Here is a 24,759-nt window from a genome sequence, read left to right as displayed (position 1 = left end):
GTATCGTACGAGTGAGAAAACCTACACGGTACTGATTTAACGACATGCTATAACATTGAAATGGCTTCCCATTGTCTTATGACGCATTTTTATTGGCTATGGCAATTCCATTTACAAATTTTGAGGTCTATTTTGAAATAATATTAAATCTACAAAAAAATTAGGTTTCAAAATTAGGAGGGAAAAAATAAATATTTATATTATGTAACGAATTAAATTATTTTTTATAATTATTAATAAAAAGTACTAAATTACGTTGTTTACTTTGTGTTTATTGTTTGATCCTTGCCTGTTATGACTTTTCTTCTATAAAAAGGCCGCAGTTAACCATGTGTGTCCAGGAGTAGAAGCATTCAGTCGATTAACAGCGATTTAGGTACCCCTGGATAGAATCCACCAAAAAACGACTCGGAAAAGGTACTGAACTCGTGATCCTTCGTTAAGCCTAAAGAAAAATATAAATGTCAATACTGGTGCCAGAAATTAGCCTACCCTCCCCTCATCCTGCCTCCCAAGAGCCCCTACGCACGCTAACCAGAAATGGGTTCCTGATCTGTACCCAGCCTGGATTTCAGGACTCTCGCTCCAGTACTTCCTGGTCGTAGGTTTTTCTCTGGCAAAATTTGAGCCCGGGACATGCGTTCGCAAAATTTAATCAAGTAAAAACTGAACACAAATGAGCCGACTTCCTTAGTTTAATGTCATTGTGTGACGTACCTAGGGACGGCGCCCAGCATATAGACCACTTGCATGTGCCATCAAAGCAGCTCAATTTGGAGGACAAAACAAATGAGAATTGGAAACCTATTGTTCTCCGAATTGAGCTGCATTCCAGCGTGCTGCAAGGGCTCTATAGTATGCTCAAGTGGAACAGTGCGGTGCTCCAGAGCTCTTGTATAATTTGAATCATATTATGAGGATCATTACCTGTTATAAAATCTGCAGTGGGGATGGCAATCGTTGAGCACTGCCTGATCAAGTCTCCCCAGAATGTATCCATCTCGTGGTAGAAGTGGCCTTCCGTCTTGATAGGCTCATCGGTGTGTTTAGCAGTGTTTGCTGTGCCATTAATGCATGGTTGGCCGAGAAGAGCATTATCTGTGAATAACGACCCCCACTGGTCCGAGAGGAGCACTTCTTCTTTGCCCTCTTCAACTTCTAACTCCTGGAAAAAGTAATTTGTCATCAGTGTTATCCTCGATACTAGCATAATATCAGTCATCATCATCATATGTAATCATCAACAAGACCTCAGCATCATGATACGTCATCATAATGATCATCAGCATCATTATCACCAGCCATCATCATCAAGAAATCTTATCATCACCACTATAATTACAACCATCATCTTCATCACCACCATCATTGCCACCATTATCATCACCATCGCCACTACACTGCCATCATCATCAACAATATCATTATCAACATCACAATTGCCACCATCACCACCACCACTATCAATGATCTTCATTGATATCCCCATAATCTTCAACACCATCATCATCATCACTATCATCACCATTGCCATCACCATCACCGCCATCATCCCCATCACCACCATCACCATCATCTACATTAAGATCTCGGCATCAGTATCATTATTTTCATCCATCATCACTGTCAACCATCATCATCACTCATCAATATCATCATTCCTCATCACCCACTCTACAGAGAATTAAGTACGGCTAGTGTCAAGACTCACCAGTAATTTAGGTCTTTTTCTCTTTGGACTGCCATCATCTTCGTCCTAATAAAAAAAATTCTGAGCATTAAATGAAATTAAACTCTTAAATAGGCAGAACAAAAGGCTAAAAATTGGTTTGAGCAGGCAACACTATGTTAACAGCTAGATTCCAGATACATTAGGGAACATTTATAATTCATATATCATTTATAATTTTGAAATATCTTTTTTGAGGTGGCCCCTACTCAAATTTTTCAGTGACCACCAAAACTAGATTTTTAGTATACACCAAATATCTTTGGCTTTAAAAAATATTTTTGAAATTTAGACCCTCCCTAAATGTTACGAGAAATAATGGCTTGGCCACTCCAAATTCCTATACCCCCCCCCCCCCCCCCAAATTATGAATGCTCCCTTACAAAAAGGATGATCATAAAGAGGATTAATTGGGACAGTTTTCAATGTTTACCAGTTGATTGTGGCTTGTGGTAACCATTCCTTCTGTCTCCATCTCCTCTAACACAGCAGCAACATCCCACTTTGCTATTGTTTTCGTAGGATAAATATCTGATTTTGCACTATCACCAAAATACAAAATCTAGGCAAAGCAGAAAGTATTTGTTATCAAAAAACAAAACCTCCTACAAGATTTATACCCCATTCACACCAAGGCTTAAACATGTTTTAAAGTGGTTTAACTAAACAGGTTTGGAAAACTATCTACAAACACTGCGCAGTCTTTGGTGAAATAATGCATGTAAACTATCCTTTGTCTTGCTCTGATAATGTTTTAGAAAGTTTCATTATATTGTAGGTTTCTAGTTTCTCTTTTTTTTCCCCTAATGAAAACACAGTTTAGCTAAACAGGTTTAGGTATGAGTGGGGTATTAGTCTCCTTTTTGCTAACCTTAGGCTCGTCCTTCCCTGTCCATTTTTTAAAATGTTTCATTAGAGTTTCTAGATTCCCTTGTGAGTAGGTTTTCTTTAGTTGAAGTTCATGGGTTTCTTGGACTTCTTTCATATCCTCTGCCGAGGTAATATTAAGGATGCATGGTAAGATTATTGTCATCAACATGACTACTACCATACGTTTACATGAACACTATTACATGATCGCGTCATTACGATACAAGGACATAAACACCACCACTTATCACAATCAGCAGCATTGCCATTGCTAGCATCATTAACATCTTCAAATTCATCATCATCATCAGCAGCAGTAAGGGGGACTCGCGGTCAATGTCAAAGATTTACGGGTTTTACAGGCGGTTTAAGGAAGGCGCCGGCAGCGGGAAATACCCGTGTCTCGTTATTTGTTGCTGCTATGTTAGGAATATTTGTCTTATATATGCATGAATGTAAAAAGTTCACCAATGACTTCTGTATAATTTGCCTAAGATCCAAAGTTAACATACCCAAGCCTCGGGGTTTCTGGTGTTGTGGTAAGAAAATGCAAATAGAAGATGACACGTCAGCACAGTGTTACGAGTGTGGTAAGAATATTCGTAATGCCGTACCAAATGCTACCAGAGAGCAATATTACGCTAATGGAGGTCGTAAGAAGACCCCATACAAGAGAATAAAATACTTTAGGGACTGGATGAGTCATATCCAAGGTTATCGACCGGTATATTTAGACAACGAAGTAAAGAAGAAAATCATAGACCACTTAGAAGAGCCAACCCCACAAAGTCTACGGAAAACGCTGAAAAAATTAAAACTAGGGAAATATTACAAAGCTATTCCCTATCTTTTGTCTGAAATTACCGGTAAGTCTATTCCCGAGGTTTCTGATATGAGCAGAGCCGAGTGGATGTTTTGTCGGCTGGATAAGGATATTCCTTATTATCCTGACGTAATTTACGAAATATTTTACAAAATAGACCCCAACCACCCCCTGTTAGGATGGATTCCGAGAAGATAGTGAATCTTATGGCATAAGATGAGCGAATAGCATAAATCTTATGCCATAAGATCGAATAGCATAAATCTTATGCCATAAGATGAGTAATTAGCATAAATCTTATGGCATAAGATTACGCGTAATTTCTAGACTGACGTTCGATATGTAAATAGAATCCCGTCACGCTCTTTTCGAAGCAGATGTTTACTGAGCAAGCTTTCTTTGAAGCTCTTCTTTCGCTTCTTGATAGATCTTTTTGCGAGATTCCTCGGAAAGATCTTTTACGACTGTTTTTTTATTCCTTATGTCCGTCTTTAGTTTCTCGTATTTGTCTTCTTCGGCTAAGATAAGCGAGAATTCTACGTCGTCTATCTTTCTGTCACGCAAAGCCTTTGAGACAAGGTCGGTAATAGTATTTACTTTAGCCCTAGACAGAGCTATTGTCGTGTCATGCTTGGATATTTTCGTGGATAGCTTTTTCATAATACCCGTAGCAACAGCAGAAATAATACCACAGGTTGCCCCAACGCCGGCCAAAGGAACTCCAACGATTATTCCCGGCCCAGTAAGCGAAGTAGCAACGCCGGAGCCCGTTAACACGACAGATATGGATCCTGAAGTTATCGCAATCTTATGTAGCGTACTCCGGGCTCTGACGTATTTCTTCCTAACTTTTTCATAGTGTTTTGCCTGCCCTTCCAAGTAAGCCAGGATTAAGTTCGCTTTATTAAGCCTGAAGTTTTCGGCATCCGTTATTGGTGCCGTAGTGTGATAATTGGGAACATCTGGGTACAACTGAGGTGCTGATGGTATAACATCCATTATATATACTAATGTACGACGCTTTTGGGAATGATATTGAGGACCAGCCACATCACGATAATCGAGATTACTGGAATTGGAGAGCATTTAGGAAGATGTTTCCGCATGCAGACCCTAGTAAGTTCGAAAGAAGGCCCGATGGTATTTACTATAACGGCTCTAGGATGTACAGCAATGAGGATTTGAAACCTACGCCTCGGCTGAAGCATCCTAAGATCTTACCGCATAAGCCTAAACCCGTGCAAGGTTGGTCAAAGGAATTATTGCTGGGTACCAGTACTTATCCGATACCCGCAGTTTCATTTGATAAACACCCAAGCTTGGACCTAACGCTGAACATGCGGATCTCTAACAAGCATTCCTTTCCGTTAAAGGTGCGAGATATCTTCAAAGAAGTTCCCATTGTTCATACCACCGCTAAGGAATCTCATGAATGGTTAAGTGGTCCTAACATGCGTTATTGGTCGCAGCAGTTGAACTTTGCGGTTTGGTGTGCCACCAGCGGTTGTGGGGTAAGCGCAAACTTGATGAAGAATTCGATATTTATGTTTCATTTTCACTTCACGGTTAGAAGAATACTGCACGAGATGGGTGTTACTGCATTACCAGGAGATGCTGCGTTTTATCCTAGAGATAACAAATACGACGTTCCGGCCTATAACAGGCTTTGTAAGGAGTTCGGTGTTGTAGGGAAGGATTTCAGGTGTACCGCGGGTGCTAACAATGGCTTGGGGCATATTTGGGCTTATTGGGGGATTGGTGGACATGTGCTAAGCGATAAAGAAGTTCATGCGTTGAATCTACGATGGAACACTGGGTATCACAAAGAAACTCACGACAGTAGCACCTTCTTCGAACCAAATGCTAAGACCACTAAGGAAGTCAGAGACGGACCTCTGTTCAAAGACGAGGGTGGTAAGTATGCAGGGGCCAATCCACTGATTATTAAGATTACCAACGACGAGCAAACGAAGCAATACTTTAATTTCATACCCCCAGAAGGTAAAGGACTAACCAAACCCGGCCTTGCCCGTTTGAATCGCAGCATAGAAGCTTACGTGTATTCTATTCTTGGAGCTCAGGTAAATACCCGATCCAGCATAATTGGAAATACGGGCGCCGCAGAAGAGACGCGAGCCGAAGCCTTGATCTTATTCGAAAGTTCGATCTTGGAGGGTGACATTAGCAAGGGCGTACAGCGTTACCAACTAGCTATACAAAATTCTAAGGCGAGGTTGGACTATGCAGTAGCCCCGGGTTGTTGGTTAATGCCTAGTAATTTATCTATAAATACTGGCTCTGTAGTAGGATACAACAACAAACTTCAACGAGCTACTAAGGATATGAAGTTTGGGGTGAATGACGTGAACTCTGATACTACCAAGGGCATTCCTCACTTCGTAGAGAAGCCAAAAAAATCACACGAAACGAAGCTACCCGTAGTTAAGAAACCATCAAAGAAGGTCCTGCCTGCGATACCTGAGGAATATGACCATAACTTATTAAAAGCCGGCTTAGCAGCTGCGAGCATTGGTCTGAGTTATTATATATGGCGATGAACAACCCCTACGTAGCTGGAGTAGATTGTGTCTATACGGCTTACACAGGCGAGAAAAGATACACCCAGGCATCTTGGGTTGATGTCACCGGAATGTCTGTAGACCTGAACTACTCAGGAAAGAAGTTGATAATATGCAGCATTTGCATTGGCACGAGCAGCCATGCCAACGTGGGCTTTAGGTTTCTAGATGAGAATGGCATGCTGCAGCCTATGCGTGTGAAGACAAACAACAGGGAGCCTACGCATTTCTCCGTAGAGCCCAACCCCGGCAGCGCCGAAAACATCTCGGTTTGGACTTTCCACATGGTTGCTGATTGCCACGGGAAGGTAAAGCTGCAAATGAGAGTAGACGACACGGGCGTAGTAACGATAAATAGCATACATGACCAAAGAGATCGACCTTATAATCACGCTACCATTAGCACTCTTACGGTGCTTAGCCTTTAGAAGCAAATTTATTTGCTGAAATATATGAACCCACACGCGAAGGAAGATTGGTTTCTCCATTACCTGGAGGAAAAGGAGTACGTGGGCGACAAGTGGCAAGACGCCGGATTGTGGGTGGAGGTTGGAGGCCTGGGATTAATCATATGTACTATTTGTATTTCGGCGGGGTACTCATGCAATGCCGGCTTTAGGATCGTTGATGAGAATAACCACCCATTGCCGCCATACAGGGTAAAAAGTAATACCAGGCATCCAACTCATTTTTCGTCGGAGCCTGTTCCTCCGCAAGGGGAAGACATAACACCAGTAACTTTCCATATGATAGCTAATTGTCAATATGCGAAGCTTCAAGTTCGCCCCAGCGATGGTAACGGCCGCATACGAATAAATGCCGCCCCGACTGTTAACCCTTCGACGGATGCTACTTGGAATCATAAGCCCATTAGCACCATGAGCGTGCTGCCGCTAGTTCCGCATTATCAAGGCGGCGCGAATACTATCTTTACTTATCCCCAGTCGAGGACGCCTCGGATGCCTGACGACGATAAGCCACCAGTAATACACAAGGATAAGATCAACCCTTCATCTTCTTCAGGAGTACCACTCCAATAGCGACGACCAAGATCCAAATGTTGTTACCCACGAACTTCAACAGTTCGCCGCCGGCCCTAAGTGCCAAGGAAACAACCGAACCCAGCAGCCCAGGAAGACCGGCTGCCATCTTTTTTCCCAAGTCCGTCAGCCCATTGCCTAATTTCTTTACGCCTGCGCCCGTAGCCTTAAGTGCGGATAGGATGACTCCTACTACGCTCGAAATAGCGACCGCAAATGCCAGTGGAACGCCATACTTCAAAAGGGCTCTTTTTACCTTTTCCTTGGTGGTAAGCCCCAGCTCCTTTTCCAGCTTCTCCTTTTCCGCCTGTAATTCCGCAACTCTCTCCTGAAGGGTTTCTACTTCCTTTTGGGCAGCCTCCCTTTCCTCTTCGGGGCGAGTCTGGTCAGCAATTATTTCCTGCTGCCGCTCTATTTGCCCCTCCAGGTCTTCGATAGCCTGATCTCTTTGCCGGATTTGCTCTTCTTTAATGTTGATTTCGGCAACCAACTGCCGCCGTTCCTCCAAAGAGCCGACTATGGTGGTTTGCAAGTTTTTGGCTTCTTCCTTGCTCATGTCCAGGTCTTGCAGGGCGAGCTCGAAGGCCTTTTGGGCTTGGTTCCTATCGCGCAGGGCTTTGTCTGTTTGTTCTCTAAGTTCTATCATTCTTTGGTTTTTGTCGTCAAGTTCTCTTTTTTGAGCATCAAGGAGTAGTCGGTTTTGTCTCGTGTAATCTGCCTCCCTTTCCTCCATTGTCTCCTTTAGTTCTTCAACTTCCCTTATCGCTTCGATGCCTTTTTGTTGCCGCTGCATTAGGGTCTTGAACTTTTCAAAGGCTTCGCTGGTGTTTTCATCGTTTTCTCTTAGTCTTTCCACCAAATTAGGCCTTCCTAATGCGTCTTTGATTTCTTTTGGGAGATTACTGGTGAGCCTGTCGGAGTCTCTCCTTTGGTAGAGATTATACCACTTATCCCTTCCTTGGTACTGGATTTGAATTTGCCCCTTATCTCCGGTTTGGAAATTAAGGCGGGCCAAGTCCACATTTGGAAATTTCTCCCTTACGTCGTCTAAAAGCCCCCTTAGCATTTCAGTTTTTAGGTCCGTGGAATCCAAGTTTTGCAATTCCAAGTACTCCGGAATAGATCTCCCTGGGTTCCTCGATTGCCACTTGTCCTTTAAGGAACGCCAGGCCTCGCGGGCCCTACTTCCGAACCTATTTCGAAGCCTATCCCAAATATACTCGCGGGACACGTCGTCATTTGGGATTAACGTATCGTATTCTTCGTCGTTAATATCGACTTGGCCTTCTTCGGTAAGGGGGTCAAAATCCGTTCCTTCTACTTCCATTATATATGATAAGCTCAAAGTTAAACCCCAACGTATTACCTAAGCAGGTTGGCGGACTGAAAGCAGAACGCACCTTTCACCGGGTCACATTCACGCCTTCTAGCGCTAAGCCAGGGGAAACCCTGTACGTAGGCGTGCCCCGCCTAACGGATAACCTAGTCTTAGTTCCTGGCACCTTGGCGTTAAGGTTCGACCTAGCGGTGCAGTCAAGCCCCACAGACGAAAGGATTATCGTTAACAACGTGGGTCGCAACATTGTTTCTAAGATGCGCGTAAAGTTCGCCGGGGAATCCTTGCTGGACTTAAATAGGTACGATCTGTATACCACGTACAAAGACTTATGGTTGACAGCCTTTGACCGCGCGCAAAGGATAGAACAAGGAATTGGTAGTGTCATTCTGCGTAAGGTCCGCACACCTACGAAAACGCAACCTACTGACGGCAGCGGAGAAACCGCAGTGGCAGACGCAAAGCGAATAAAGACCGCCTATGGTAGCAAGTATGTCATACCACTGGACTTTGAAGTGATTACGAATCACGGTGTGTATTACCCAAGACAGTTATCCGAGCTACAGTTTGAAGTAACTTTAGCAGATGCTAATAACATCATTGGTGGGCTAAGCACTGCACTTACCACAACAACCCCATACTCTATTACCAACTTAGAGCTACAGTACGAAACGGTGTACAGCGAAGAGCTGGCCCGTAGCGCTGGCATGGAATACAGCTCCGGAAAGGCATTCCTTTACGACCACGTAGTAATGTACAAGACGTTTAGCTTCCTGGATAAGACGGATGAGGTTATTAACCAAAGTATTAACCTCCCCCGAAGAAGTCTCACGGGGTTGATGCTGGTGTTTGCCAAACCCTATGAGGCTGGTAAGCGCAACTCCGAGGCCTTCCACAACCCTAACATTACTAACGTAGGGGTCAACATAAACGGAGTCCCAAACAAGGTTTACTCCCAGGGAATAAAGCCCGCAGACGTGTACAGGGAGGCAATGCGCAAGTTTGGCGACCAAATTAGCCCCGAGGAATTCTTTAAGGATAAGTATGCGTTATGGATTGACATGCGCACCATTAACGACGAAGACCTACATGGTCAGGGTTTACGTCTAGTAAATACGCAGGATGGCATAACATTGGAGATCAAGCGCACCAAGAACACCGATGCCGGCGACGGCGACAAAATAAACTGCTACGTCTTCGTCGTGTCTGACGCGCAACTGAGCGTAGAAATGAATCAGCTAAAGAGCGTTGCCTATTGATCCACTCGCTCATCCTTTTGATAAAAAAATATCGTTGGTATATAATGCTTCGCGTATTCGAAAACAACGAAACCAAACTGCAATGCATAGTGCAAGGCGATAAACTATACTTCAAAGCAAAGGAAGTGGCGCTGGCGTTGGGTTACGAACGCCCAAAAGATGCAATTAAGGTGCATGTTCGTGAAAAGTATAAGGTAAAGCTTAGCGAACTTAGAGTGGAGGTGAATCGCCTCCCCTCGTATTCACAGCCTAATTCCCTGTACGTAACCGAATCTGGGTTGTATCAACTAATATTTAGCTCTAAGATGCCAACGGCAGAGACATTCCAGGATTGGGTCCTCGAGGACGTTCTTCCCGCATTGAGAAAGACAGGTAAGTATGAAATAGAAAGGCGGTTCGATAGTCCTAACAAGTTAGTCTTCAAAATGGAAAATGAGTTTGACCTGCATAAGAAAGTCGTGGACTACATACGCCGCTTCTACCCACAGATGCTCATAGCGCCCGGCTTAGGGGAATTGCAGGATTCTGACAGCAAACGCATAAAATGCTGGCAGAAGGGTTATCAAAGGGGTCACCCCGACCTCTTAATACTGAACGCGCATTTAAGGTATGAAGGGCTTTGCATCGAATTAAAGACGCCGAAAGGAAATGGCATACTCTCCGCAGACCAACGCAAGATAATTTCGCAGCATGACGCGAATGGTTACCTGACCATGGTTAGCAACGATTATGACGTCATCTGTCGTGCCCTTAGCAACTACGCGGAAGGCATCCGTATTCCCTGTCGGTGGTGCTGCAAACGCTTCAAGACTACGGAGACAAGGGCAACGCATTTAAGAATATTTCATAGATATAATGATCGTCAACCAAATACACTGGCGTGACCTGATTTGCGGTAAAGCATACGAAATAAAAAATTACGTCGTCTTCGAAGACATCGACCGTTTACGGTTAGTCCTCAAAGACTTAGAAGGCAAGGAATATTCCCTTTGGGCGCCGGATTGCGTGCGGTACGTAATTCAGGGCGAGGAATTCACCCACTTACGCAGCTATGGTAAGGTAAATGGCCGATGGAAGTTTGACATTGAAAGAAGAGTCACTCCATCTCCTCTTTGTAGTTAAGCGCGTCTGCTAAAGTCCGCTGCGCTTTAGGATCCGCGGAGCACCAATGCCCCACAAAGGATCCTTCGGAGAATACCCTGTCGCAATGAAGGCAGGTGTATTTTTTACGCAGTTTGGGTATCGGTGGCTTACGAGGGGTAATGCAGTCGGCAGGTAGTTCGCAAGTAATACAGTCCATATATTGAAAGGGTAATTAGAATGCCTCCCAGAAAGGCAGCTGCGTAGGCTAGCATATATCCTACGACCTTCCTTAAAAGGGGTTCCTATTATTCTTGTTGTTTTGTTAACAAACAACAAGAAAAATAAGATCAGGATTTGAGACTCTTTGCACAAACCCTGCTTTACTATTAAAGGCCCCAAGAAATGCTATTGCGTATCATATATTTCAAAAGTGTCTTAGAATGTTGACGTTTAGGTTAAATCTTTGTTAAGACACCCCGGAAACTATTTCAAAAGTGTCTCAGAATGTTGACAATAAGGTTAAATCTTTGTTAAGACACCCCGGAAACTATTTCAAAAGTGTCTCAGAATGTTGACGTTTAGGTTAAATCTTTGTTAAGACAGTTGAAGATATGTTCCTCTTCTCTAACACAACCACAACGATCGCACTCCTGCCTCCAATACTCCCTTTTAGTCCACGGAACGCCTTCGGCGCGTTCAAAAGAGGGGAAAGTACGGACTATCTTCTTATGGTAATCTATGCGATTCCTTAAGTAATCCTCTTTATGCGGGCAGCGACACATCAAATCCGCACATTGGTAGCAATCCACGCCTTCCAAGTCGTAAGCGCGGGAGAGAAACCTATAATTCACTTCATGCGTTCTCCGGTGCGTCTGTAAACGTTGACGACTACTAAGTATCTTATTACAGAAACTACACTGTCTGGTTCTATAACAGACGCCCCTTTTCAGATGCTGCTGCATTTCGAAGGGGTTGTGGAATTCCTTATTACAGTCCTTACAAAGCCCACAAATGCGTTTATCCTGATGTTGTTGCATCTTTTGAACGGTGCTGAATTCCTTACCACAATCCTTACAAGCGCGGCTAAGGGGTTTCTTTGTACAAACGCCACGATGAACGTGGTATTGTAGTCTTTGTTTGGTGCTGAACACCTTCTTACACAACGAGCAGTCCATATATACTTAACAATATCTTAGCCTCCATTTAACATCCTTAACAAAGATTTAACCTAAACGTCAACATTCTGAGACACTTTTTAAATAGTTTCCACATATACTTAACAAAGATTTAACCTTATTGTCAACATTCTGAGGCATTTTTTGGAATAGCTTATGGGCGACTTAACAAAGACTTAACCTTATTGTTAACATTCTAAGACACTTTTTAAATAGTTTCCAGGCATCCTTAACAAAGATTTAACCTTATTGTTAACATTCTAAGACACTTTTTAAATAGTTTCCAGGCATCCTTAACAAAGATTTAACCTTATTGTTAACATTCTACGGGGGATATCGCATGAAGTCCTTAACGGACTCCTTAGCCCACGTCGCCATCGTCACCAGCGCGCCAAACCGTTCTGCACGCTTCAGACCGCACATTTCATCGTACAACTCCTGCACGCGCTCTTTTAACCGGTCTATCTCCTCCCTTTGCATTTCTATGGTGTCTCTTTTATCTTTTGCGTCGACGACAATTCTTTGCACTGCTTCCACTGGCTCCATATATATCAGGGAACAAGTTCCCTTCGAGAGAAGGGATATAAATGAACCCGAATCACATGCCTTGTAACGCTCTGATAGTAGGACCCACCGGCTGCGGAAAGACCCAATTCGTCGTGGAGCAGCTATTAGGACCCTTTAGATACCGTTTCGACTACATCGTACTGCTTTGCCCCACCTACGTGAATAACCGCACCTGGACGGGCATAGGAGTGAAAGACGACGACTTCTTCGTAGATATCTTAGACCCTAACGAGTTATCCAGCCATCTTAAGTTCTGGCACAAACAATTCCCTAAAGATACTCAGACTTTACTCATACTGGACGACATCGCCTGCGGGGACGACGTAAAAAAGCGCACCTCCGAATTAGTGAAGCTTGCTTTCAGCGGTAGACACGACAATATCAGCGTTTGGTTGCTCTCGCAGCAGCTTACCAGCGTCTCTAAGCCCTTCAGGGAAAACATAGGCTCTCTCGTAGTATTTTATACTCCAAGTAAGTCTGACCTGGAAACCATCTTAAGCGACTACGGCGGTGAGATATCCAAGGAACAGTTACACGAATACATGCGGCATTTAAAGACGCACCAACATTCCAAGATGATCTTCTCTTTGAGGTTTCCCTACACGGTTGGAATCTATGATTCCTAATGTATATGGATATCGAGCAGCTCTTAGATGAAGTCCCCACACAGTTAGATGAAAGTAACCTCAAGGAACAACTCAACATCCTTGTGTCTTCTGGGAAGTGCAAAGAAATGATAGGCAAGGAACTTACCCATGAGCAGGTTAATAAGTTGTCAGAAGAGGAAGTCAAAAAGTTCCATAAGAGGTATGAGGCTGCCCTTGCAAGTAAGACCACGGACGCCGTAGCAGACTCCGCTATCCGACTTGCCACCAAGCTCCTTGGACTTGCACTACCCATAGACGATGTGGAGCAACTGCGGAAGGACATAAGCGAGGACTATGTCATCGCCCAAGAACTTAAGATAACCTGCGGGTGGTTGTCTTTGAAGTGCGGTAAGTTAATGGCAGTCGCCTCTGCGGCACTTCACGTAGCTCAGCACGTCGACTTGAAGGAACTTACGACATCTTGGAAGGACTTTAAGAAGGACAGAGAAGTCGAAAGGGTATTCGAGGCGGCACTTGCTGAGGTACCTAGTCAAGTACCTGCAAGTGACTTATCAAGTACTTGCTTAGGCACCTCAAGTACTTAGTCAAGTCATTCGCGGGAATTACCCAGGTCGCCTCAAGTACCTAGTTAAGTCGTCCTCAGGAATTACCCAGGTCGCCTCAAGTACTTAGTCAAGTCATCCTTTTAAGAATGAAAAAGTACTTAAAAGTACTTAAAGTACTTAAAAGTACTTAGTCAAGTCCTATTAAGTTACTTATCAAGTCCTTCAAGTCCTTAGATATAAATGAGTGAACCAGAGTCGAAGGTAGAGCAGCCCCAAGAGGAGCAGAAAATTACCAAGGCTAAATCTCCAGGCAGAGTCGCGGCGGGAAAGAAGCTCGCAGAGATGAACAGGAACAACAAAGCAAAGAAAGAAGAAAAGGTGGAGGAAGAGGAATCCTTTATTAATCCTGGGTACGTCATTGGCGCGTTAGGAGTCATCATAGCTGCAGGCAGCCTTTACTTACAATGGCGGGCAACGAAAAAGGTAGAACCGCCAACATATCACGCGCCCGTGCACGCACCCGTGGAACCGGCTGTTAGAAAAAGTAAGATCCTTGAAATGGAGTAATAACCTTCTCGCTTTGTAATATAATGTCAACCGCGTTATTGAAAACTGTTGAAGAAGCAGCTATTATTACTTCCATCGTTGCGGGTATTGGTTGGGTAGGTAAGAAAGTGCTCAAAGAAGACTTTACTGAAGACCCAAGCAAGAGCTTCGCTAGCTTTGCTAAGATGACCGCTGCCGTTGGCGGGGCTATCATGGTAAAGGATTACCTACGGAAGGAAAAGTACCTACCGACGACATAATCTAGAAGCAAACTGTGTTTGCTGGTATATAATGGCTAGCGTGGTCGTAGGTGGAGTCGTTGCAGCTTTAGCATTCACTGGAGCTAATTATGGTGGTCAGTATTTGGATAGATTAGTCAGAGGCGACAAAAGCGGAGATTTAGCCGCCGAAAGGAAGAGACACGACTTAGCGCTGGAGAAATATCAGCGGGACGTGGCAGCTTGGAATGAAAAAAGACAAGCTTACAGGGATTGGTTGGATAAGAACTACCAAGACAAGATGCAGGCAGACAAGAACTTCGAAAATACAGACTACGCCTTTAAGCTCTATGCGCAGGCGCACCCCGCGGCATTAACGGGGTTAAGAAAGCCTCAGTTCAAGAATTACTACCAGCCTTCTAAGAAACAAAAAGACAATGAATTGGTCTTTGTAGGAGTCGCAGGACTGGCAGGGGGCGTAGCTTTGGCGTATCTGCTCTAACGAAGGAAACTGTGTTTCCTGAAATATATGATTGTCTTTTTGGAAAGCGACAAGAATGACTTTACCACTTATCTGAATCCCCCCATTAAAGCCCATAAAGTTCGGTTGGTTAGTTGCTCTTCGTACAATTCTTGGTATAATTTAGTCAATGCCTTGGTCACTGAGCATAAAGGCGGCAGCAATTATCAAGGCGTAATGCTGCCCGATGGACATTACACGCCAATCACCCTTGCCAAGGAGCTCGCCAAGCACGGTTATACTCTCACCACGGGATTGCCGCACGAAATGACCCTCAAACATAATATGCCAAACTATTCAGTAACTTTTGGAAAGTCTGACCCATTGGGATCTTTATTATGTGCCTCGGGCAAGACAATTACCGACACAGCCATACCCGTGAAATGGAAAGTCGCATCCTCTTACGAAGTCTATTGCGACTTGGTCCATAGTTACGACAATGGAAAAAAGTCTTCTCTTATGTCCAAGTTTCTACCCAAAGGTAATCCATTTGACCCAGTAGAATACACTCCCATTTCTTTGAGCTATGACTTGTCTCATTTGGTAGAAAGCATAAACATCACCATTAAAGTGGACGGAGAGACGGTGGATTTCAACGGACGCAAGATCAATCTCGTTTTGGAATTCATATAATGGGCCGCGTAGAGGACAAACTTAAAAGGATTTACTATGGGCCTGAAGGCTATTGGAAAGGAGCGTCGGCCATCAAGAAACTCGCGACCGCGGCCAGGGTATCAGAAGAAACGGCTAAGAACTGGCTAAGAAAACAAACTCTCTGGCAGGTCTATCTTCCCGTGCCTAAGTACATTCCCAGGCCCAGCTTTACCGTAAATGCCCCCAATGAAGTTCATCAGGCGGATTTGCTTTTCTTACCGCACGACAAGGTAAGAAGAAAGACCTATAGATACGCTTTGACCGTAGTTGATATCGCAAGCAGATATAAGGACGCCGAACCCATAACCAGCAAGGATTCTGGGGAAGTCGCAGAAGCCCTAGGTAGGATTTATAAGCGCGTCTTGAAATGGCCCAAGCTGCTGCAAGTGGATGCGGGGACGGAGTTCATGGGCGTGGTTACTAAGACCCTGAAAGATCACGACGCTAAGATTAGGAGAGCCGAAGCTGAGTACCACAGGGGTCAGAGCATCGTCGAAAGATTCAATAAGACCCTGGCCGAGCGTCTCTTTGGGTACCAGTATTGGAAAGAGCTGGAAGATCCGTCCAAACGCAACAGGGAATGGACTCAGAGGCTCCCCCAGGTCGTTGCGGCTTTGAACAACGAGGCGGCCAGGACTACGGAAATGAAACCCAGGGATGCTATGAAGAAGAAACACGTGGAACACAAGTCCTACGTCAGAAGTTCGAGGGCGGTCGGACTGAAGGAAAAAAAGCTCCCCCGCGACATAGTGGTCAGATACCTCTATCAGCCGGGGGAACTCGAAGGCGGCAGTAAGAGAGCCACGGATCCTAACTGGTCCCTGGAAACGTATGAGATTTCGAAGTCCGTCACCAAGGAAGGGCAACCCGTGTTGTATTACCTAAATGGCCCAAGTCGTGGATTTGTCAAGGAAGAGCTGCTCATAGTCCCCAAAGACTCAGAGTAGTGCTGCTCCACGCGCCCGATTGCACTCTAGGCATGTCAGTCTTACGTTGCCTCTACAATGCCCGCGTTTATTATTTATACGATCCACGGAGAACTGCTGATCGTCATTTGGGTCAAACCTCCATAGTAGAGGTATGTTACATTTGGCACACCGTGCCCCTTTCTCATAGACGTCGTCCACACATAGGTCGAACGTCATATTTTTTTCTTCGTCGTGCCGCTTGTAGCGAAGGAGTTTCTTAGCAATGTTCTCTTTGGCTATGCCTTCTGGGGTGCGGTCGTAACGCAGTTGCGGCCCCCAGGCTCTTTTCAGCTGTTTGGCATACTCCACGCGGCTTACGGCGGTGTATATCAAATTACTCCAACACAGCCGCTGGTCTATGATCCATAAGGTCTCTTTTATGGTAAGTCCCTGCGCGCTGTGGACTGTCATGCAATAACCTAAGCGCCAGTCTGGGTGGGAGGTAATTCTTTCCACCTTTTCTATGGGCACCCAGGCTTTATCGTGCGTTACTGCGTTCTGCAGTTGGATGTCGGTACCGGGTACCCAGACGTCTCTTCTTTGCATGCTGGTATCGTGGGGTTTGTAGCAAACAGGCACCAAATGACTAGGAAAGCGCTCCTGGTGTATTTCGAACAGGTCTTTCTGTATGCGGGCCTGTGCTGCGCGCTTGCTGCTTAGCACCAAATCCTTTGGATGCCATGTGTAAAGGAAGTCCTCGTATTTCTTCGCTCGTATGTGCTTACGTAGTATCTTGTTTTGTTCCGCGTCGCTAAGGCCCCTTAATTCCGCCTTTAATTTACGTACTTGGTCTTTGCTGCGGTAGTCGGTGTTAATTTCTTCACAGTGGTCTACCATTCCTTTTAACCATTCGTGGGGCATTTCTCCGGCTATTGGAGGAGGTTGGCATGGATCCCCAGCAAATATCACCTGGCATTTCCCTTTTAGGAAGTCTACGAACTCCTGCAATATTTCCAAGGGAACGGTGCAAATCTCGTCCCAAAGTATTACCGGAGGTATGTCGTGTACTGCCTCCGGTACCCACTTTTGGCCATTCCAGCGAAAGAAGCTGTGGTAGGTTTGCGCGTCGTAACCCATCTCCGTTAATTCCCTTTCCAAACGATGCGTAGGAGTTAACACCTTTATCTTTGGAAAGAGTTCCAAAACCCTGGTGGTCTTACCACTACCACCCGTTCCGTAAAGGTAAGAGAAGCGTTGGTAGGAAATGGGGTCCGTAACTAACGGTAATGGCTCTTCTGTGGGGGTAATGGCGCCTTTTGTGTGTCCACCATGATATTCCACACGTTCTCTCCAGGCTTTTATCTCTTCGTCTTTAACGCGCCATTGACCACTTTCCGCTAACTCGTCTTCGGTGTAGAACTCCTGCCTCTTTTCTAACACTTCGGGCTTTACGTACAGGGAATCCGTGGCTACACGTGGTATGTCCTCTTTGTCGAACCGTAGCAGCATCGCAAGAAGGTTAATGTGCGCATATGCTAACATACTGGCGCGTAAATGGTAATATTGCGGTCTGTGATCTTGGTAGTAACACAGTGCATTCCACTTATGTTCTTTTTGACCTTCTACGAAGCAGTTCCACTTTTCCACAGATACCATCGATCCATCATCATGTGCGCGCTTTACGAGGAAGCTTAACTCTCCTTCGTCCGTTATTAAGCGTCGCTGCATATGTTTTTCGCCTTCTTTTGCGCCCTGAGTGAACTTTCCTATGACAACCCGCGCGGTGGGGTTATGCTCAGGTAACCATTTTGTGAAGGAGGAGTGACACAATATGGCTTCGTGGGCGGTGTACGTCATAAGTTTATGCTCTTCAAAGAACTTTAACAACGGCACGGGAATCCATTCCTTCTCCTGTAAATGTTTACCATACCACGCGTAAATTATGGGGTGTAAGCCCTTTGCTAACTTCCATGAGGTTAATCTTACAAACCCCGTAGCTGGGGCGTCATAGCTGCCGTCTAAGGACACACGAAAGAACTGTGAGTCTGGATGTCCGTAGCGGTCATAATACTCCTTACAATCCCCCAATCCTTTAAAACTTGCGGGGTAACAGTGTTTCATGTCTAAGGAGACGTATTCGTTTTCGTCATACTCCATGTTCCACAGACCTCCATGACCGTGTTCTACGCAGGCTTTAGCTATGTCGGCGAATTCCTTAGGCGTGGACTTCCATCCGTTCCTCTTCTTTGCGGCTAAGAAGTCCAAACTACGAGAGCTAAGGACCTCGTCTGAGAAGTCTTCCCCTAAGGTTTCACAGGCACTTTGAATGCGTTGGTGTTCAATTTCGGGGCGGTAAAGAGTACCATCCTGCGTCATAAACTGACTTCCTTCCGAATCCATCAACCAAACGGAGTTTTCGTGGACTAATTCTACCAACGGAGAAGCTTTATAGACCTTAGTTTCCTTCTTTTTGGGGAACCTAAGTTCTCGCCAAGCGTGTCCATTGTGTTGGTAAATGATTATGGGGGCACCTCTACCTCCGTATTTGTGTGTTCCGGAGTAAATAAAGCCGTCGGTGATATCTTTCACATGGATTCGCCTCTCCAGCGCCGTTTCTAACTTCTTGATGTTGTCTATCGACCCTCCGGTCCTATTAGTATCTTTTTCCCATTTCCTGATGGCTTCTCTTCTCTTTAAAGTCAGTTTACCGCCCCGAGAGGAGTCTTCAAAGAACTCTCTTACTAACTTCCCTACGCAATTACCGGGATGTCGCATCGGTTTCAACTTCTTAACGTCTGGCGTCTTTATCTTGTACGCACCGTAAATGACTACGGTAACAGGGTAAGCAACCTCGTAGAACAGCATGTCTATTCCTACCAATGCTCCCGGGCGTGTGTTTTCGTTTAAGACAAACAGGTCCTTCTTACCAGACGCCCTGATAGGATTGCGCCCCTTTTCTATCATCCACTCGCCGTCTAAATACTTTATGAACGTTAGCTCCAACCGGTAGTTACCTTCGGGTATTAAGTTAATTATTCTTTCAGCCCTTTCTTCTGTCATCGTCTCGTCCGTATCTCCCTCCATAAATGTTGTGAAGGCAAAGTCAGCATCCAGGCGATCCAACACCTGAGTTCGCAGTCGGCGCACAGTTTTATTTCGAATGCTTGTGATGGTGTCCATCTATATGTAAAGGATATCTTAACCTCCGTTTGCGATATCTTTGATTCCCAACACAGCAGCAGTAAGGACTTGTCGCGCGGGTATTTCCCGCTGCCGGCGCCTTCCTTAAACCGCCTGTAAAACCCGTAAATCTTTGACATTGACCGCGAGTCCCCCTTACTGCTGCTTCATCATCATCATATACATAAATAATAACCACCACAGCTATCACTATCACAATCAGCAAGAGCCTCCCCATCACCATCATCGTCATCATAATCATCATCGTCATCATAATCACCACAACCATAATTATCATTAACTTCATCACCACTGAAATCAGCAGCAACATTGCCACCATTATTATTATCATTATCATATAACCATCATCAGTAACATCATCACCATCATCACCACTATCAACATCTTTGTCATTATCACCATCATCATCACCATCATCACTATCATCACCGTCATCATCAACATCAACCATCATTGCTCCCATCACCATCATCATCATCACTATCTACATCTTTGTCATCATCATCATCATCATCAACATCAAACCACCATCATCACTATCAACATCTTTGTCATCACCATCACCATTATCATCGTCATCATTATCATCATCATCATTATCACATAAAGCATAAAAAAACTTATCAGCTCACCAATTTCATAAAAAGGAGTTGTCTTCCCAGAATCAAAAGGAACAAAAAATCCTATCAATAAACAAAATCAAATAAGCACAATGCTGACAAAACTACATCAATGCACAATATCCTAGTAATAACTGTACCTGGTTTTGATGCTTTACAAATAACTATGTCAAAAAGATCCCTCCAATCTTTCCTGAGGTAGAAAGTAAAGTAGCATACTTATAAAATGGATCCCATAGATTTTATCTGTGACTGTATAATAACTAGTTAACATTATTACGCAGAGCGGAGCTGCCAATACAAATTATTCGAAAAATATGAATAGTTAATGAGGAAAAACAATAGAAATCAGTACCCCCTTAGAAAATTGGAAAACATATACAGAATTGTCTTTATTGGCATCACAATACAGTACTTCAAAGCACAATACAGCACAGCACAGCACAGCACAGCACAGCACAGCACAACACAGCACAGCACAGCACAGCACAGCACAGCACAGCACAGCACAGCACAGCACAGCACAGCACATCACAGCACAGCACAGCACAGCACAGAAAGAATGCAGGGTATCTAATAAAGATCATCTTTACTAAGCACAGACGTCAAATCTTACCCAACAGCATGTTCAAGAAGAAAGTTTGCGTAGTCAATGTAAGAGTTGGTCAGCAAGAAAACCTTGCATTTTTTGTTGCTGAGAGATTTGATCCACTTGATGAGCTCCTTAGAACATGGCTTGATGTAATGGCTGGGGTCTTTGGTTATTGTTGAAAAGTAATCTCCTTTTTTAGCTGAAAGAAAAGAGAGAGATATAATTTATAATAATGAACGAATGTGGAAATGTAGATGATGGCTAGTAAACACTAGTGTGGACTGCATCGGTGTTCCTAATGAAACAGTTATCGTAGATTGATAAGCTTTACACCATAGTGAAAATAGGAACTGACGTTTCGGACGTTAGTCCTTCGTCGGAGTCAAAACGTGGAAATGGAGGATAGGTGGATGGATGGATGGACAAATGAATGGATGGATGGATGGATGGATGGGTGGATGGATGGATGGATGGATGGGTGGATGGATGGATGGATGGATGGGTGGGTGGATGGATGGATGGATGGATGGGTGGATGGATGGATGGGTGGATGGATGGATGGATGGATGGAAGGGTGGATGGATGGACAGATGGATGGATGGATGGATGGATGAATGGATGGACGGATGGATGGATGAATGAATGGGTGTTTGGATGGAGGGCTAAATGAATAGATTGATGAGTTGATAACAGAAAGATGGATAAGAAAAGAGATGAGGGAATGTATAAATGGGAGGGTGGGGGAGTGGACAGAAGGATGGAAAGATGGATGGACGGATGGATGAATGAATGGGTGTTTGGATGGAGGGCTAAATGAATAGATTGATGGGTTGATAACAGAAAGATGGATAAGAAAAGAGATGAAGGAATGTATAAATGGGAGGGTGGGGGAGTAGACAGAAGGATGGAAAAATGGATGGACGGATGAATGGATAGATGGATGGGAAAACCAATGCACGAAAGAGCTAGTCAATAGTTATTACTAGTAATTCAATATTTCAATACCAGTAAACGATGAAGGACTAAAGTTGAGAATAAATGCTTCCATAATATCTGGCCAAAATGTATATTTCTCAGGTCTGCCACTCTATAACACATAAACAATAGGATGATATTAATGCAACCTTATGTTTTGTTAAGATCTTTCTTATTGGAAGACTTGGCATATTTTTGTTCTTCCTTTTTAGGGGGAGGGGTGGGGGTTCAGTAGTGCTACACAAAAGATACAGTAAGGTATTAAAAGTCATGGTTTTAGTATGGTTTTCATAAACCCATGAAATATACTATGTACTTATTGACCGAGTGGGAGGGCCGTACGGGAAAATATTTGGCTCGAGGTCCGTACAAATGACCGAGAGCCAAATATTTTCCCGTACAGCCCGACCTAACTCAGTCAATAAGCATTTTATCATATGACCCTCACGAAAATAAAAATAATTAAGAAAAAAAAAGGGTGAGCAGGGCCGGATGGGTTTTTCCAGCCCGCTTACATCAACCCGTCCGGCCCCCATCACGTGACTTTTTCCAAAGGTTTTATTAGAGCGCGCGAGCAGGGCCGTACGGGTCATATGATAATTAAGCTTATTAAGCTTTTATTAAGCTTACTTAAGCTTTTATTAAGCTTACTTAAGCTTTTATTAAGCTTACTTAAGCTTTTATTACACTCCAATTCTATTGTCTTATATAGTGTTTATCCAACTATTACATTCTAATAGGCCCTTTGCAGCTCAGTAATCACGTGCTGATTAATTCACTGAGAGCAAATGAATGAACATCTTGATTCCCATGGATGAAATATACTGGTGAGCAAACAAACTTTCTACAACCTATTTCAAGAGATCGTATTAAAACTGCATTTCGTAACACACTGGTTACACATTGTTTCATTCAGTTCTTTACGAGAGCTAAAAAGAATCACCAATTTAAAATAAAATAACAAATTTTGCTCACCAGTACAGACATGTGACCGTTAACTGCAAAGGGCCTATCAGCACACTTTGTTTTATGGGTTTATTCAAACCACTCTAAAAAGCTTTTGATTAATTCTATACAGTAAGTTAAACAGACATTCCCACTTTCATGTTTTTATTCTCTCTTCATTTTATTTCTATTCATTGATACTTCTAAGTATCCCAGCAGTAGAAATACAATAAAAGACATTAAGTTGAATGGAATGGGTACTGAATGAGAGCCACAAAATAGATACTAGATTATGCAAACCAAAGGAGCATGCTTTGGAAAGAAAGAAGTGAAAGTTCCATAGCCAAAAACTCTTACCTTGGCATCGATAACGTCAACAAGTTTGGCTGCTACAAGAGCTGCAGGAAGATCAAAGAAAGTTTCAAAAATTCTGAAGCTACCTGCAAGAGTAAGAGAAACAAAGATATAATTGTCTATGAGTACTGATAACTATACCAACTTTTAAATTCTTAAAACTATTGAAAACCAAACTTCTGAGTGTCACCTAGATTTTCAAAGTGCTTGCATTGTTGAAGCTGCATTCTTTAATTTCCATTGGTATTTGTGAATATTTAGACACTGATTCAAGGATAACCCTGAGTAAATGAGTCTGTAATCAAGGGACACATTGGTAATTTGGAACTCAAAACTGGTCGATTAATTTTCCTGGTTCTTTGCAATCATGTCTGTCTGATTAATCATCATGATTATCAACATCATCACTCTTCCAGCCAGAAGGAGCATAAGGATGCTGATTGAACAAGGTTTAAATGTAGTTCCTTTTCATGTGACTTACTAATATGTCTGTGTCTTTTTATCATGGATGATTTCAATTCTTCAAAGAGTAGAAACTTTCTTTTCTCTCCATAGCAATCTAGGATCTCCTTGTCACTCATTGGTGTTGTTCCATGGGAAGCTCTAAAATAATCGTTGTGAAATCAGTTGAGGATGATATATTGTTTTAGTAGTGGTGACGAAAATTGTTGTAGCGTTGATTAATGATGATGATGGTGATGACAAAATGGGTGTACAATGACGGAAGATGATGGGTAGCTTTGAGGATGATAGTGACAATGGTGGTGGTTTTGGTAAATGACAATTATGATGATCATGATGATAAGAGAGAAGAAAAAGGTGGTGATGATGATGATGTTGAATATAATGAAGATGATGAAGAAGATGATAATGATCGAAGATGGTGATGATGAAGATAGTTAAGATGAGATGATGAAGATTATGACGATGCTGAAGATTCTGCTGATAAAAAAAATACTGTAACTAAGGGTTATTTACCTCAGTATACAACCATGTTTGTCTAGCTTTATCAAATTCCCCTTGTCTGCATCCAGGATCAACCCCCTCAAACTAAAAAAACGATTAGAACAGCCATTGTTTTCCTTTCAGAAGAAAGTTTGGATGAAAAACGAAATTATCAGTTAGCTACGAATGTGATGAAAACTTCAACATTATTGCAAGGACTGTTTTAACTTACATGAAGTCCTTATGGTCCTCTAAACTACTGTCAAGCAAACTTGCGTCATATCCCTTTTCCTTGACTAAGAAGGTCGTCAGGAACTTGTACGTCAACTAGATTGTATATAGAGATTATTAAACTGCTAGTTTTGTATTACAGCCAGTTAATTTTACGAGTGAACGCGGCCATATTTTTCGAGCCACGCACTTCGAGCCCGCACATGGCCGGCGTTCACTCGTCTCATACTGGTTTTCTCCACTCTGTCTTACCGTATAAAGATTGCTAAGCTTGTATTGGATGACCGTGTGATCGAGATCGAAGCCAATACAATCATAATCACTTATTTTAACCATGATAACCGGTTAGTTAATAAAGATTCAAAACATTTATAATACCCGCCAAATACTAACTTGATACGATTGAAAAAGCACCGATATGGGCTACCTGTGATTA

General features: G+C 43.5%; 1 protein-coding gene across 1 annotated transcript; it reads right to left on the bottom strand.

Moving 5' to 3' along the window:
• Positions 1-96: 96 nt before the first annotated feature.
• On the bottom strand, positions 97-24,733 carry LOC116287453 (5'-nucleotidase domain-containing protein 1). Its single transcript, XM_089038220.1, has 14 exons — positions 24,576-24,733; positions 24,325-24,419; positions 24,126-24,197; positions 23,629-23,750; positions 23,151-23,233; positions 21,879-21,960; positions 20,898-21,072; positions 20,422-20,474; positions 20,294-20,344; positions 2,601-2,719; positions 2,163-2,291; positions 1,712-1,756; positions 928-1,165; positions 97-445 (listed from the first exon to the last, which is right to left on the bottom strand). Exons 1-14 carry the CDS (start codon positions 24,657-24,659, stop codon positions 354-356), a joined length of 1,440 nt encoding a protein of 479 aa, XP_088894346.1. The 5' UTR covers positions 24,660-24,733; the 3' UTR covers positions 97-353.
• Between the last annotated feature and the right edge of the window lie 26 nt (positions 24,734-24,759).

Source organism: Actinia tenebrosa, unplaced genomic scaffold, assembly GCF_029948245.1.
Source record: "Actinia tenebrosa isolate PJP-AT-01 unplaced genomic scaffold, QUT_ActTen_1.0 PGA_scaffold5__44_contigs__length_20552954, whole genome shotgun sequence".
NCBI classification, from domain to species: Eukaryota; Metazoa; Cnidaria; class Anthozoa; order Actiniaria; family Actiniidae; genus Actinia; species Actinia tenebrosa.
This window is presented reverse-complemented; position numbering and strand designations above follow the sequence as displayed.

Excerpts from the sequence above, each read along its gene's own strand:
- LOC116287453 (XM_089038220.1), bottom strand. The coding sequence starts at position 24,659 with ATGGTTAAAATAAGTGATTATGATTGTATTGGCTTCGATCTCGATCAC. Across the intron at positions 23,234-23,628 it reads AAAAAGACACAGACATATTA|GTAGCTTCAGAATTTTTGAA; the intron begins GTAAGTCACATG and ends TTACTCTTGCAG. Across the intron at positions 20,345-20,421 it reads TTGTAAAGCATCAAAACCAG|GATTTTTTGTTCCTTTTGAT; the intron begins GTACAGTTATTA and ends GTTTATTGATAG.